General features: G+C 45.6%; 1 protein-coding gene across 1 annotated transcript in view; it reads right to left on the reverse strand.

Moving 5' to 3' along the window:
- The window catches only part of Dhx35 (DEAH-box helicase 35), a 58014-nt gene extending 45425 nt beyond the window's left edge, over positions 1 to 12589 (reverse strand). Inside the window, exons 1-3 of the mRNA XM_038329896.1 lie at positions 12459 to 12589; positions 6222 to 6355; positions 1686 to 1778 (exon numbers count right to left, since the gene is read on the reverse strand). Of these exons, the coding sequence (XP_038185824.1) occupies positions 1686 to 1778; positions 6222 to 6355; positions 12459 to 12498 (267 nt within the window). The 5' untranslated portion in view covers positions 12499 to 12589. The remainder of the gene's footprint in view (positions 1 to 1685; positions 1779 to 6221; positions 6356 to 12458) is intronic.
- Positions 12590 to 15095: the final 2506 nt, after the last annotated feature.

The raw sequence follows: 15095 nt of genomic DNA on the forward strand, positions 1-15095 counted from the left end.
AGCCTTAGGTTTAGCGCTGCTGCCCGCTGCTAACGCCTGCCATCTGACTGTGCCGCAAGCAGCATGGGGAGCAGAAGGCACTACATTAGTGTGATGACTTCACTCCTAATCTAAAGCTAGTTAAAAGTCAAGTTTAAAAATGACAGTGAAGGGGCTGGAGAGATGGCTTAGTGGTTAAGAGCACTGCCTGCTCTTCCAAAGGTCCTGAGTTCAATTCCCAGCAACCACATGGTGGCTCACAACCATCTGTACTGAGGTCTGCTGCCCTCTTCTGGCCTGCAGGCATACACACAGACAGAATATTGTGTACATAATAAATAAAAAATATTTAAAAAAATGACAGTGAAGAACAAAGTGCTGTACAAAATGGTTTTCACTGTCGAAACTGTAGTGTCTTATAGTAGTCACATAGCACAAAATACTGTCAACCACCCCAACCAACAAATACAGGTACACAGCTAAATTACAGGTACACAACAAATTACAAGTACACAGCTAAAGTTCCATGAATGCCTATGTACATTCCCACATGCCTAACTCTGCAAGGAAGCCAGCAGCATCAACAGCATTCAGATGATGGAATAAGGAGGTCAGAAACTTGTCTGAGGAAACGATAAAAACCCAAGAGCTGGAGTTCAAGGCCAGCAAACCAAAGCCTTGAACATGATCTGAAACTCTACAATCTGAAAGCACAGACACACAAGGTGTCTCTCAGCAGCCGTGCTATGTGAATGACACATGGTTTCCATGAAAATAACCTGATCGTGAACCTAGTCATCTCAATAAGCTATGCAATTTAGGTTTAGATTTCAAATGGAGGCAAGGTAAAAAGGATCTCTGCAAGTTCAAGGCCGGCACGGTCTACATAGCAAGCTCCTGGATAGCAAGGCTACAGAGATCCTGTCTCAAAAAAGCAAAAATATATACATACTTATAGTGTTCACTTACGTGGTCTATAAAATATAGTATGATAAACACATTATAATAATGTAATTACTAATGATTGGTGTTAGAAGCTGGAATGGAGTTACCCTTGCCTGTGTGTGAGCAGCAAGCAGAGACTAAATGGGCCACAGAGGCTTCTGGAGTTCTGCTGTGTGTCTTCAACTGAGTGCTAGTAACAAATGCCACCCCTTGTAAAAGTGCTGCATACTACGCAATCAGGATATACACACTTTCCTGTGTCCATTTTATACTTCAGTACACGGGGAAGAAATGCCTGCAGGCTCCTGATCCTGGTCACTTAACTGTCATTCTTCACCTGTCAAGTCAAGGGCCTTTCTTACCTCATAGCACTCTTCTCCACCCGAGTGCCACAGCAGACATTTTTCCAATAAGACAAGCTCCTTCCACAGCGATATGTGATAACGGCCAACGTTACTGCTACAGCAGTATTCCACTGGGATTCACCATGGACAGAACTACATACTGCACATCTCAGAACGAGTCCCTACTGTTCCTTTCAGAAAATGGCCACTCTTACGATTTTGGGAGTATAATAAATTGGAAACAATTATTAACTTTATTATAAATTAAAAATCCTAAGTTTAGCTTAGCAAAATATCTGAGAAGAGTGTCTCTTGAAAGCAGACCATGAGTGTGGTAGAATGACAGGAAAGAGCATCCCCAAGTTACAGAGTACTCCCAGCTAAAATCTTCACGGAAGGATAATAATGAGTACTCACCTGCGGAATCTGGGTGCTCTTCCCACATCCCGTTTCTCCAACAATCACCACGGTCTGATAATTTTCTACCAAGTACAAAATGTGGTTCCTAAGCTGGGAGAGAGTAAAAAGACATTGTAAGCAACCGTGCTTTGTCTCAAAAGACCCAAGCAAACAAACTTCAACTCTGTGAAATAAACTGTTTCCGAGGAAGATGAATTTTAAGAACTATCAAAATGTGGCTCCAGCTCTCAGAGGCCACTGGTGTCAGCATGAGCCAAGGTGTGGACGTAACACTTGTAGTGCGTGCTAACACTCTTGACTCTCCAATTAAAGACTGTCACCTGTACGAAGTAATACTGCAGGTATATGAATACATGAACACACACACACATACACACACACAAGGTAGTAAAACCAAGCATGGTGGGACACACCTGTGATCTCAGAACTTACAAAGAAGAGACAGAAGGATCAGGAGTTCAAGATCATTTTCAGCTACACCACAAATTCAAGGCCAAGCAAGGCTATATGAGACCCTGGCTCAAAATCACAACAACAACAAAAAAAGTATATAAACCATATTTGCTCCAGAACTGTCTACTACAGCCAAAACTTGTAACAACCTAAATGTTCATCACAACAGGTGTGTGGTTAAATCAGTTATGAAACAGACTAGTGTGAATGGTGTACATGTCTGTGCACAGTGTATGCACATGTATGTAGGGCTGTGCACAACAGTTCACATGTGCAGAAGGACACTGGATGTCACTCTGTACCTTATCCCCTTGAGACAGGGTCTCTCACTGGTCTTAGAACAAGGCTGGCAACAAGCAAGGCCCCATCCTCCTGTCTCTACCATATACCCCATGACACTTCAGTTACCAGTGCAGCCATGACCATGCACAACTTGTTCTGCGGATGCCAGGATCCAAACTCAAGTCCTCATGCTTCCACAGCAAGAGCTTCTTCCCACTGAGCATCTCCTGGTACCCGAGTACTTATATTTTAAAGAAAGGAGGTAACAGTGCTGCATCCAGAGAGGGTAAAAAGGTGAGGAAAGGGATGTGAAGAACTTGGGTTTTATACATCACTTATGCATTACCTAATTAAAAATTATATTTTATTTATTAGCATAGAAAAATAGCAAAACCAAAGTACACAATAAAACAATCCACAGGTAACTGAGCCTCCTATGACCACTCAGCGGGAGCAGGTTTACCCACTAAAAAGCACCAGAAAATCCTAGTGTCCTGTGTGCTTAACTTGAGAAGACATTTCTGAACTCATGGTTGATTACAGAAGTTCCACTGTGCCTCATTTGGAAGGAAACCGGTCTGGGACTCACTCTGATCAGGGTTCAGCTCATCTATTGCCACATGGCTGAGGTGTTTAGTGGGCATACAAGGTGGGGTGCTGACAGGTTCCATCTAGTAAACAAGGTCCTGGGGCTTCTGAATATGTAGATATGAGTCCTCAGGCCCTAATGGGAAAGTCTTCTGGGAGAATGTTAAAATTGAAGATTACCAGTTCTACCGTGAGGTTTCTAAACAGTGGAGCCAGGCAGAACCCACGAACCTGCATTTATACACAAGCCCACACACAAATAAATAAAGAAAATACAATAATTTAAAAAAAAAGGAGAAGGAAGAAAAGAGAGCTTCATGTGATGGTACACATCTTTAATCACAGCACTAGGGAGGCAGAGCCTGGTAGATTTCTAAGTTCAAAGCCAGCCTGGTCTACAGAACAAGTTCCAGAATAGCCAAGGCTACAGAGAAACAATGTCTCAAAAATAAATAAATAAATAAATAAATAAATAAATAAATAAATAAAGAGAGAAAGAGAGAGAAAAGAGACAGGAAGTAAGAAAAGAAGGAGGGAAGGAGAGAGGGATAGATAGAAGAAAGGAGGGAGGGAGGGAAGAAAGAATGAATGGATGAATGAATGGATGAATGAATGAATATACGCTCTACTGGACAACACCTATGAAGACCCCATGCATCCAGGTGTGATGGCACACACCTGTAATCCCAACACTTGGGAGGGAGGCCCATTGGTCCAGGTGTGGTTTAACACTGAGTTCAAAGACAAACAAGCCCTTCAGTGTGAGTGCCCTTGGATGCAAAGCTAGAGGCTGGTCTAGGAGGCACAGGAGGAGGCTACATCTGTAGAAAACCAGACAGCAGCACACAGGACTGCCCTGGGCAGGAAGGAACCAAGGGCAGTGACTCCAACTTCGTGTGCTTTAGCCTAGCGTGGACAGACACGAAAAGATGGCTACTATGGAGACAGGAAGAGACAGGGAAGTACTGTCGTCAGGCTTAGTGAAACTGGGAAGCCAGTGAAGACAGGCGTGAACTTCAGACAAGGAAGCTGGCAGGCATAGACACCTCTCAAAGCAGTGCCCATACCTCAGAGAGAACGACAGCTACAGAGGGAAGTCAAGGGGAGGCTGCCTTGGAAACGGGCTGGGGAGAGACCGGAGCCTGCTCCGGTCAGCTGTCCACTGTGGCTGTGGCAGTGCTGGGATCAAGGCCGGGAGCTCACCTCGCTCAGCCTGACTCCACCACAAACTTCATAAAGCTACCTTTACGTTTGATCTGAACAGGAGAGAAGCTGAAGAAGCAACACCGTCTTTTCACCTCCTAGATGGGTCTTCAGCATCTCCCAGAGTCCAACAGCTCTTAGGCTCTGCTCTGCCTTTTATCGCAAAGGACACTTCTCTCCATCCCTCAACCGGCTCAACTTGTTTTTATTAAGGTTTCATTTCACTTATATGACAATTAGAAAATGATGAGCAGTCAAGAAAGGTCAACATAAATACTCAGTAAACAGCCACTTCCTTATTCTTGGGCAGTTACTGTGTCAGGTACCTTATAAACGCCACAGGTGACCTCGGACATCCCGACAGCAATCCCACAAGAAGGTGCTATTAACACATAGCACAGATAAGGAAATGGAAGCTTACAATGGTGAAGCAAGGTGACCTCGCAAATGGTGTAACAGGGTGGGACCCTGAAGTCTACTCCAGAATCCACTTCCTCATGGCTCAAAACAGTTCCCTTCCAGACAGGAGTTTGAGGCCAGCTTGGTCTATAGAGTGAGTTCCAAGACGGCCAGGAATGTTACATAGAGAAACCTTGTCTTGAAAAACATAAATAAATAAATAAATAAATAAATAAGGTGCCCTTCAGTGGTGAGAAAGCAATGGTAAGCTTATCTCACGTCCTGAGGGTCCCACCCACATATCCCAATCATACACAATGGATAATGTCAACTGAGGAAAAAGCTCAGACTCTATCAGAAAGACTAAAATGTTTAAGGTCACCTAAAATGCCAAGCAAGGCAACTTAGCTAGATTACAAAGGCTGCTGTTCCACATGTGGAGAAAGAACACATCATGGAAGGGAAATAACAGCAGTGTCTAAGTCTAAGAACTCACTGTCTTAGTAGGGCTGGTGGCACACACCTGTCATCCCAGCAACTCAGGAGCCTGAGGCAAGAGAATCCCAAATTCAAAGCCAGCCTGGATTACAGAGTGAGTCCAAGACCAGGCTAGGCTATTTAGCAGGACCCTGTCTCAAAACAAAAACTAAAAGGGTTGGGGATATGACACAGTTCAGGGGTTGAACACCTGCCTGGCACATCTTGGATTAAATACTCAGCAAAAAAAAAAAAAAAAAAGAAAAAAGAAAAACAAACAAAAAACAAATAAGCCATGTCATCTTCCACCCAGCTCTGTCCAGCAGAGAGACAGGCATGCACGCTGCTGATCATGCCTATCCAAGCCATTCCAGAGACACCACATGAAGCAGGCAAAACTCAAACCTCAGCATCTTCATCGGAGGCTGAGACCAGTATTCACCAACGACACTCAGCTCACCTCTGAGTCTACTTTCTGACTGCAAGGGATTTCCCACGTGGAGCTGCCAACAGACCCATCAACAGTGTCCATGGTACTAAAGAACTTCGGTCACCACAAACAAGGAGGTTTGAGTGTACTCAAGTTTATACTTTGGTCTCTTGCAAGCTGAGTATCCGCCATGTCATATGCACTCATAAAGCTGAGTGTCTGATAGCCTCACCAAAATCCCAGCACTGTCTCATTAAGGACTGCCAGCACTAGCTGATCTCTCCCAAAGGGAGACTCTCAAATTACCAATTAACTGTGTTAAATATGTCTTTTAAAAGAAAGCAAAAATTTGGCCATATGTTAATAACAGGTTGACTCTGGATTCCCAGAAGTTCACTGTGTTACTGTGTCATTTTCTGTATCTAAAGTTGTTCATAACTGAAAGCAATTTCCTGTTTCCTAATATGCAAGAGCTAAAAGAAAAATCTTAAGGACTTCCCAGTCTTAAAGGGTGTGTGTTCTCTCGCCCTCTGACTCCCCCAAATGCAAACACACACAAACATTCCCATGCTTGCACACATGTATGCACATGCACAAACACACACTGGTTCCTCTGCCTCACTGTGTCTTATAGAACCATTCAGTGGCAGTCCAGTTCCTCCAGTGACAAGCTCACAGTACGGGCCACAGACATACCGTACCTTGAACACAGGCAATTTCTGCCGTTGCTGCTCTATGGAGAGGGCAGCATAGGGATTGTAAATGATGGTCGTCCCAGAGTTCTCAGCGACACTTTGTCTCTCTTCAGAGATGCTGACACCTGGCCCCTCTGTACCTGCAGCAGAAATGTTTTTTTTCAGATTCTGATGTAGTAAACAAAAACGGATGTGTAAAAGACAGATATACAAAAGAAACAATGTTTTTGATTTCAAACTACTAAAAAGTATTAAACTTTGTGGTTTCAAAAAGTTAAAAAGAAGAGGAGGAGGAAGAAGGAGCAACAGCAGCAGCAGCAGCTAGAGAGGTGCCTGTCAGAACACCAAAAAAGTCCCTGAAAGTTTCAGTGCAGAGTCTAGAACAAGGAAGATGGCAGTCCTGCAAAATTCTGAACAGAAGAGAAAGGAACCCAGTGGGAATCTGCCAAGGCCAAGGCCAAAGCCTGGTCCCGACAGACAGCAAGACTCAGAGACAATAGGAACCAGGGGCTCAGGCTGCCATGGCTGTCCCCTCCCTCACCTCTGCACCTCTTGACAACCCTCCAGCTGGGGGTGATATCTCCACAGGCTGCTGATGGCCCAGAGCTCCACCCACAGCTGACTGCCAATTATCCAAGCTCCCAGGCATAAGACAGCCTGTGCTAATGCTTCACAGTGGGCACTGCTCTAAGCACTAGAACCCAGCCCTGGGGAGCACGGGTGCAGGCTGACCCTCACGGACTCACTGCCTCTCACATGCTGCCTCCCAGGAGAATGTACCTTAGTACAAGAATGACAGGGACGTGCCATGTAGTGAAAGGGAAGGGACTTCCAGGACCAAGTGTACGATGAATAGGGCAGTGAGGGGGGTTCTTTATACTGGACCATGCAGGACTCGCTTCCCCCTTAGGAAGAAGGCCTAACACGATCCACCTACCACAGCGAGAGCAACTGCACATGACCTAGGGTAGTTACATGGAAATGACCATCCCAGAAACACCGCAGGGCAGATTAAAAAGCAGACAGCCAAAGCATCTAGCTCAGAACATGACAAATGGAGAAGGCAGACCCCACGGAGAAGTATGGGCTTCATATGATCAGTTTCTGTTGCTTTCATTGCCAACTTGTCTGTGTGAGCCAAGGGCAGAAGTAGGTTAAGATACAAGTAAGGCTGGAGAGACAGCTCAGTGGTTAAGAGCACTTGCTGCTCTTGCAGAGGACCCAGGTTCAATTCCTAGCACACACACAGTGGCTCACAACCATCCATAACTCCAGTTCCACAGGACCTGACGCCAGGCATGCACAAGGTGCACAGATATACATACAGTCAAAACTCACACACATAAAAATAAAACTAAATAAAACAACAGGAAGGGGCTGGAGAGATGGTTCGGTGGTTAAAGCAGTTGTTCCTCTTGCAGGGGACCTGGGTCAGGTGACTCACAATCAACCATCCATCAACTCCAGTTCCAGAGCTCTAATGGTCTCTTCCGGCTCCATGAGAACTAGAACGTGCCCAGTGCACAAAATACACGTACGCACACACTCAAACATCTAAAATAAAAATATATCTTTTTAAAATAAATAGATATGAATTAAATGAGAAAATTCAGCTCAACATAAGGAAGACAAATCTAAATGTCAGAGCTGTCCAGCCACAGAGTGTGCTGCCTTATGAATCAGGAAAAGCTTCCTAAGTTCAGAAGGTTGCACAGCCCCTACTGGGGGCATCTCAAAGATAATCACCCGAAACAGCGACTTCCAAGTCTTCTGGTCTCAGAACCTGCAAAGCCACTGAAAAAATGGGAGCTTTGTGGTAAGGTTAAAGCAGCGACTCCATTTTATTTACGCTGACACTTTAGTTTTTGGAGACAGGGCCAAGGCTGGCTTTGACCTCCCAATCCTGCATCAGCACCAAGTTTTGGGGCTAACAGGCATGTGCTACCACACCCAGCTAAATTCTCCATTTCTGAAGGGCTCCAGATGGGATGAAGGCCATGAACTCCCCTCCTGAAGGAAACCGGAGAGAACACAATACATCTGAACAGGACCTCCAGGTCTGCAGATTCCTGGAACCAACCTCAGAGCTCCAGCAGCTTCATCTGCAGCCCTGTTCCAGGTTCTTCCAGGAACACAGCTGCCAAACAGCAGGTAAGTGGGGCACAGCTGCCTGCTAATCTTCTGCCAAAAGGCTAACCGTACTTTTGATGAGAAAAAAGACAGAGCAGGGCCTGGACCAAAGCCTGGGTTGGGGAAGCAGGTTTCCAGTCCTCCACTTACTATTGCTATGCCCTGACTTCTGAACTCTTAGACAAGAAAACTACAGCAGAGAGTACTGTATCCTCTTCTGCCCTGTTTTTGTTCAGAATGCCCCTCTTCCCAAAACATCTAAACCATGCCAATATGCCTGCAGTATCTGAACACTGTTCACTGAACCACAGCTGGCTCACAGCCCCTCGGGGCTTGGTCCCTCTGTCTCTAACCTTACAGCTGGCAGGAACTTTTACAAGAACAGCTGCTGTCATCCGCACTGCCTTTTCTTCTCCCTACAAAAGACTTCATTCAGCAGAAGAAGTTCAAGGCTGCTCTCCATCCATACATGCCCTGCAGCCCACTCTGTTTATGACTGTTTTTAAATCGGGAGTGTGTGCCATGCTGCAGGGAGTGGCATTTTTGCAATTTTCACAAGCCATTAATGCTTTCATTTCCCCATCAGTAAAGCAAGGCTGACAACAGCACCCAGTTAAGAATCCCTTCAACCTAGGAAGCCAGAAGAGGTTGTTGGAGCTAAAGTCTTAAGCAGTTGTGAGCCACACAACTTGGGTACTCCACAAGAACAGCGAATGATCTCTGAACCACTGAGCCATCTCTCCTGCCCTACAACACAATTCTTACCATGAATCAAGTAATAAAAAAAAAAAATCCTCAAAGCAGCTCAATAAAGCTTTTGCAAGGCACAAAGTCAGTCACCATTAAGTACTTGTTGAGGAAGTAAACGAAAATGGACAGGCCCTTCTGACCCACACATGTGAGCCACCAGATAAAGTGAGCATTTTCTCCTGGAAACCTCAGGCAGGTCGCACAAGGCTAGTACAGCACTCGCCTATAGAGAGAAGAAACAGTATATAAGGGCTCCACTCGCACCGCCACTGAAATGTTTCAGATGATTATTGTTGCTGCTGATCTGGAGAAAATCTTTCTTGTCGGTTTAGTCTTATTAAATGGGAGTCTTGAGCTGTAGCTCAGGATAGCCTGAAACTCACTCTGTAGCCCAAGCTAGCTTTGAGCACTCAATCCTCCTGCCTCAGGTTCCCAAGTGCTGGAATTACAGGCATGTATTAAAACATGCAGAAAATATTTCACTTAAAACATCAACCATTATTTTCCCATTTGGGAGCCAAGCTTAGGCACAGGTCTGTAACCCTCGCTACTCAGAAGGCTGCAGCAGGAGGATCACAGGGTTAAGGCCTGTCTAGGCTAGGAGAGAATTCAACACTAGCTGGGCAACTGAGGAAGACCCTGTCTTTAAACAAAAGAAAATCTGAGTCCATATAACAATCAGGTGGATTGTGGTGGAGTGTGGTGCCACATATGCAGACTGCAGTGCACACATCTCCACTGCACAGGAGAAACCTCCAATCTCATCACATAGTATTCCATTACACTCTTCCCTTATGTAGTTTGTCTAAAAAACTCCTGTAGCTATCTGAACCTGTGACTCTGAGCCTACAGGACAAGCTCATGATTCCATGATCTAGCTTTATACTCAGCTCCAACCACCTCCCTGACCTGCCTTTTCCACAATCCATTTTATATCTGGAGCTTGAGTTTGCTCATCTGTGAGAATATCAACTCATCAGAGAGATGTTGTTACTAGTTGATAAGATGCTGTAAGTCAAAGTGGCTGGATCAGAGCTCAGAACCTACCAGGCTGCTCAAATATCACTAAATCAAAATAGTATACCTGGGCCAGTGGGTCCCCAACTTTGATACATGCTAGAAGCCCCCCAAAATGTTTAAGACATACTGCTGCCCAGTTCCTGATTTCTTGACAACAGTGAACGGACACCTGAGGGGTTTTGTTTCTGTTTGCTTTGCTTTTTAGTTCTCCAAATAATTCAACTATACAGCAAGATTTGGGACCCACTTACCCTAGGCCATTACTCCATCCACAACGCAAAGAAGTTAGTACTGTCTTCACCTTCTCTTCCCTTTACCTCTAACATGTCTAAGGCCCCTCCTGTCAGCTCCCAGGCTAGAACTGAGGCTTGATATTCATCCCAGACTTCAGTAGCAAGCACTCTAAAGAGAGGTCTTCTTCACCACTACCAGAGTCAACTTTCCAAAGGAAACCTGGGAAATTCCCTGCTTAGAAGCAAGGAGTCTGAATATTTATTTATTCATTTGTTTGTTTATTTTGTATGCTTAGTGTGTTATGTGCCTGCGCGCATGCACACTCGCGTCTACGCACACATAGGACATGCACGTCAAGGTATGTGCATGGAAGCCAAAGGACAACTTTGTGGAGTCAGTTCTCTCCAGCCACCCTTGCATAAGTTTCGCGGATCAAGCTGGAGTCATCAGGCTCTCACAGCGAGCACCGCTGCCTCACTGGCCCAGAAACCCAAATCCTTTAACTTACCAAAGACATTTCAAGTTGAGGTACCTTCCTACCTTTCCAGCACCTTCTCCCGCCATTCCCCAAAATACAGCCACAATTAACACCATCACGATATTCCATTACTGGGGGCTTGGGGACAAATCCTACTTTCAACGGCCTGGAGAGCCATTCCCTACCTCACCATACACAAACCACAGCAAGCTTTCCTCACCCTTCAGAGTCCATTCCAGAAACACGACCATCTCCGTGCCGCAGCCAAGTCCCCACCCTCGGCCTTCCTCCCTCTCCTTCTCTACAATTACGATGGCTGTGTGTCTAGCGCCAAGAGGCTTTCTGTGCACTGCTCTCATTTAATCATTTAATCCTCACAGCAATCCTCTATGTCACACTACCCACAAGGAAACTGAGATGGGAGCACTCACGTGGCTCTGCAGGTCACCAGGTAAATGCAGGGAAGGCGCTGCAACCCAGCGCTTGAGCCCATCTTGTTTACCTCGTCTGCCTTGCTTAGAGTCTCTTCCAAATGGCACGCAACTTCAGAATCAGTTGTGAGAGTACCTCTTGAGAGCGGGGCCTCATGCGTGTGCGCTCGACCCCTCGATAACTAACAATGGGACAGACTCTAAGAGTAATCCCAGGTTCTTTAACCAAAACGGTACCCTGGCACCACATGATAAACTCTTTAATAAGTAAATGGTATTTTACTTATTAGACAATCAGCACAAGGTCAGAATTCTGGGGACCACCCAAGACACCCTTTAAGAGCTGTTCCCTGTTCCCTTTTCTGTCTCATATCATTTTCGTCACAATATAGTGTATACCTCCGGACCATCTGTGGTGCAGGTAGAGGAGAAAAAGAAATATATATTAGAAAAAGTAAGGGTGGGGGCTGACACCAGTTAAGACGCTGTTGTTTGTTTGTGTGTTGTTTTTATAAGAGGCGTGGACAAAAGGAAGTATCCTACGTGAGCACGGTCTGGTATGTGGACTCAATAAAAACCTGGCCCATGAGAAAATGCAAAATCAAAGGATGCTGTGATGGTAACTTAGCAGCCTGCAAGACAAAAAGAGGTGACAGGCACTAGGAAAGAGGGCGTTCACTTTGTGGTAAACATTCAGGACCTTGGCTAAAACACTGGAACACTTTTTCCCTTTTAATGAGCCAATAAGTCCGATCGGTACTCCTGACTCCACGCCCACAGGACAGGTGCTCGTACCCGCCCACTTCACAGCTGAGGGGACCAAAGCTCGGAGGGACTGAAGGCTTGCTCAAGGTCCTCCAGCTACTGCTGCAAGGCAGAGGCAGACTTGAAACTCGGCACTCTGACTTCACAACCTGAGCTCCCAAGGCCGTGAGCGGCACCGCCTACCGAGTCCCAATGCAGCCCCAGGGCAGCAGCAAGACACGCGTGGGCGCTTCGCGATTCCGCGTCACTCGAACAAGGTCACCCGCAGTTCCCGCCCGGGTTGGGGAGGCCTTGAATTCCTCGGGACCACCGTGGGCTGCGTCATCCACACGCGCGAAGGGGATGCTACCCAGCCCTCCCCGGTCAGGCCCACGGCCGCTCCCCAGAACCAAAGTCAAGTCGCCGAATCTACCCAGGTTTCCTTTCGTGCCTTACCGGGTTTCCAGAACTTTACAGGTCCCAAGGGCGCAGCCATGCTGGGGTGAAAGGTCACGAAGAAGACTCCGCCCCGCTAAACGCGCGCGAGTCCCTCGGGGCTCGAGGGGCGTGGCCCGCAAGCGGACTCAGAGAGCAGACTACTGTCCCTGGGAAGGTAAAGCCACGCCCCTAGTGGCACCGCCCACTTTGGACCACGTGTCGCAGCTTCTTTAGGACGGTCCTTTCAGCTCCTCCCCTTGGCCCACGTGACGCCGCTCGGCCATGTTGCCCGGGAGGTTGGCTATCCCATCCTGCTTAGGTGCTCTGGGCTCGCACTAACTTCTGGGAACTCACGCAGCCGAGTGTGCACGGAGGCAGTGCTTCCCTGGTGAACGGAGGGATGCTCATATTTACACGCTGTCGCAGCTGCGTCCCTTTTAGTCTCTATTTTCATACGGAGAGATAATAATGGTATCTGCCTCCTTCGTCTAATGACTCAGTTCATATTTCTGTGTTCCCAGGGACCGTGGTTTGTTTCCCAGGCGGGGGTAGAGCAGGGATGAACTCAAAGTGAATTAACTCTGTATAAGCAGTAGAATGATGCTTATTATCAGCAAGTAAAACTGAAATGTTAACAGGCGTCTTCTGGTCCTAAGAGAATTGTTGGTAAATGGGAACAGAGGAGTTTATTGGGTTGGAAGATAAGACTGGAAATTAGATCAGTCAGGCCGGGGCATTCACCCAGTGTTCCCTCCAGGTCGACTGTTCATGAATCAAACGCTTGTTTATAATTGCTCATCCAACCCTCAGTCTACAGGGACATAACCCAGTAACATGCATTGTAGGATGCTCCCAAATTCCCAGGCCCAGCAGCAAGCTTGGGAAAGATTATACATTTTAAACAAAGAGTAGCTAATTATTGCTGACCTGTAAATATTTTATAAGGGAACCACAAATTAAGAGGCTTTAGAATCTCTACATTTTTAGAGCTTTGAAGAAAATGTGCTTTGTTGTTTGAGGGAAATGGCAAATTATGGAAAGCTCCGGAGTAGGCAAGCAGCCCTGATTCAAAATCCTTACCTTGACCGTCATATGGCTCCTGGCCGACATTTAATCTCAGTTGTAAAATGAGTTTCAAAGGAGTCTTAAATGAGGTGAAGTACAGAGTATCTAAGAAAATGCAAGGCATTGCAGGCACCAGGTCCATATTAGCTCTCACTGGCTCAACTCCATGAGCAAATACACCAAGTGAAGGAAGTCTAAGTTTACCTCATTTTTTCAGATTTGCTTTGTTTCCTCAATAAAATTCAACACATGCTAATCCTTCAGTGGAGAATTCTCCATCTATGGCTTAAGACCTTCACATCCTTGAAGGAGCATCACTAAGACCCTTGTGTGTTCACTTCCAAATGTTCCCCCTGTGGACTTAGGACTTACAAGCCCATACTTTCAGCATAAGATTTGTGTTGTTGTACTAAAATTACTCTGCCTCGATTATCATGCTGGGAACTTCTGTATTTTTAAAATTATTTTATGTATATGGATTTTGCTGCTTGTCTCTGTACCAACTGTGTGTCTGTGCCCACGGAGGCCAGAAGGGGGTGTTGAATCCCCTGGAACTGGAGTTACAGAGTGTGAGCCACCAACTGGGTGCTGGGAATCAAACCTGGATCCTCTGGAAGAGCAGCCAATGCTCTTAACCGCTGAACCAACTCCTCAGTCCAATGCTGAGAATTTCTTGGAGACAGATTTTTTGTTTGTTTGTTTTTGTTTTTGTTTTTCGAGACAGGGTTTCTCTGCAGCTTTGGAGCCTGTCCTGGAACTAGCTCTGTAGGCCAGTCTGGCCTCAAACTCACAAAGATCTGCCTGCCTCTGCTTCCCGAGTGCTGGGATTAAAGGCATGTGCCACCACCACCTGACAGAATTATATCATACTTTTTATATTTGTATTGCCAATTGCTCAATGCAACTATTGAGCAAGTACATATTTTAAATACCATGTTTCTAAATTATTATAGCAATATTGGCAATCTAACCCAGAAATTCATACCAGTGAGCTATAATCTAACCCAGAATTTCATATCATTGAGCTGTAATCTCAACACCAATTCTTCTTTTTTATCTTTTCATTATACATAAAATAATATTTATACATGAAAAATGCCAATCTGTAAATGTTTTTCCTATCCCCTGCCTGGGGGGGGGGCTGTTTCTTTTTTTTTTAAAAGGCTGGGAGGATGAACTATCTTTGGGAATTGAAGATTCTTGCCATGTATTCCTAACAACCTAAATTTGATCCCCAGAACCCACGTCAAGGTGAAAGAAGTTGGCTGACTCCACAAACCTGTCTTCTGATCTATATACACATATACCTACATGTGGTACATGTGTGCATACACAAGTCACATAACACAATAAAATTGAATAAAGTATTTCATAAACTTAAAATATTTTAAAAAAAAATACTGCTTTTCAAGTTTGGAACTCAAGCAAGCCTCCTGCCCCAGCCGTCTGAAGTAGCTAGGACCAAGGTGTGCGCCACCAAGGTCAGCTTTATTTCCTTGTCTATGTTTTATTATGACTTTCAAAGAAACCTTCCTATTTAAAAAGAGACAACAGATTGGGAGTGCCCAAACTGTTACATCACACTCTTGA

The sequence above is a fragment of the Arvicola amphibius genome, chromosome 5 (assembly GCF_903992535.2).
Source record: "Arvicola amphibius chromosome 5, mArvAmp1.2, whole genome shotgun sequence".
Classification (NCBI taxonomy): Eukaryota; Metazoa; Chordata; class Mammalia; order Rodentia; family Cricetidae; genus Arvicola; species Arvicola amphibius.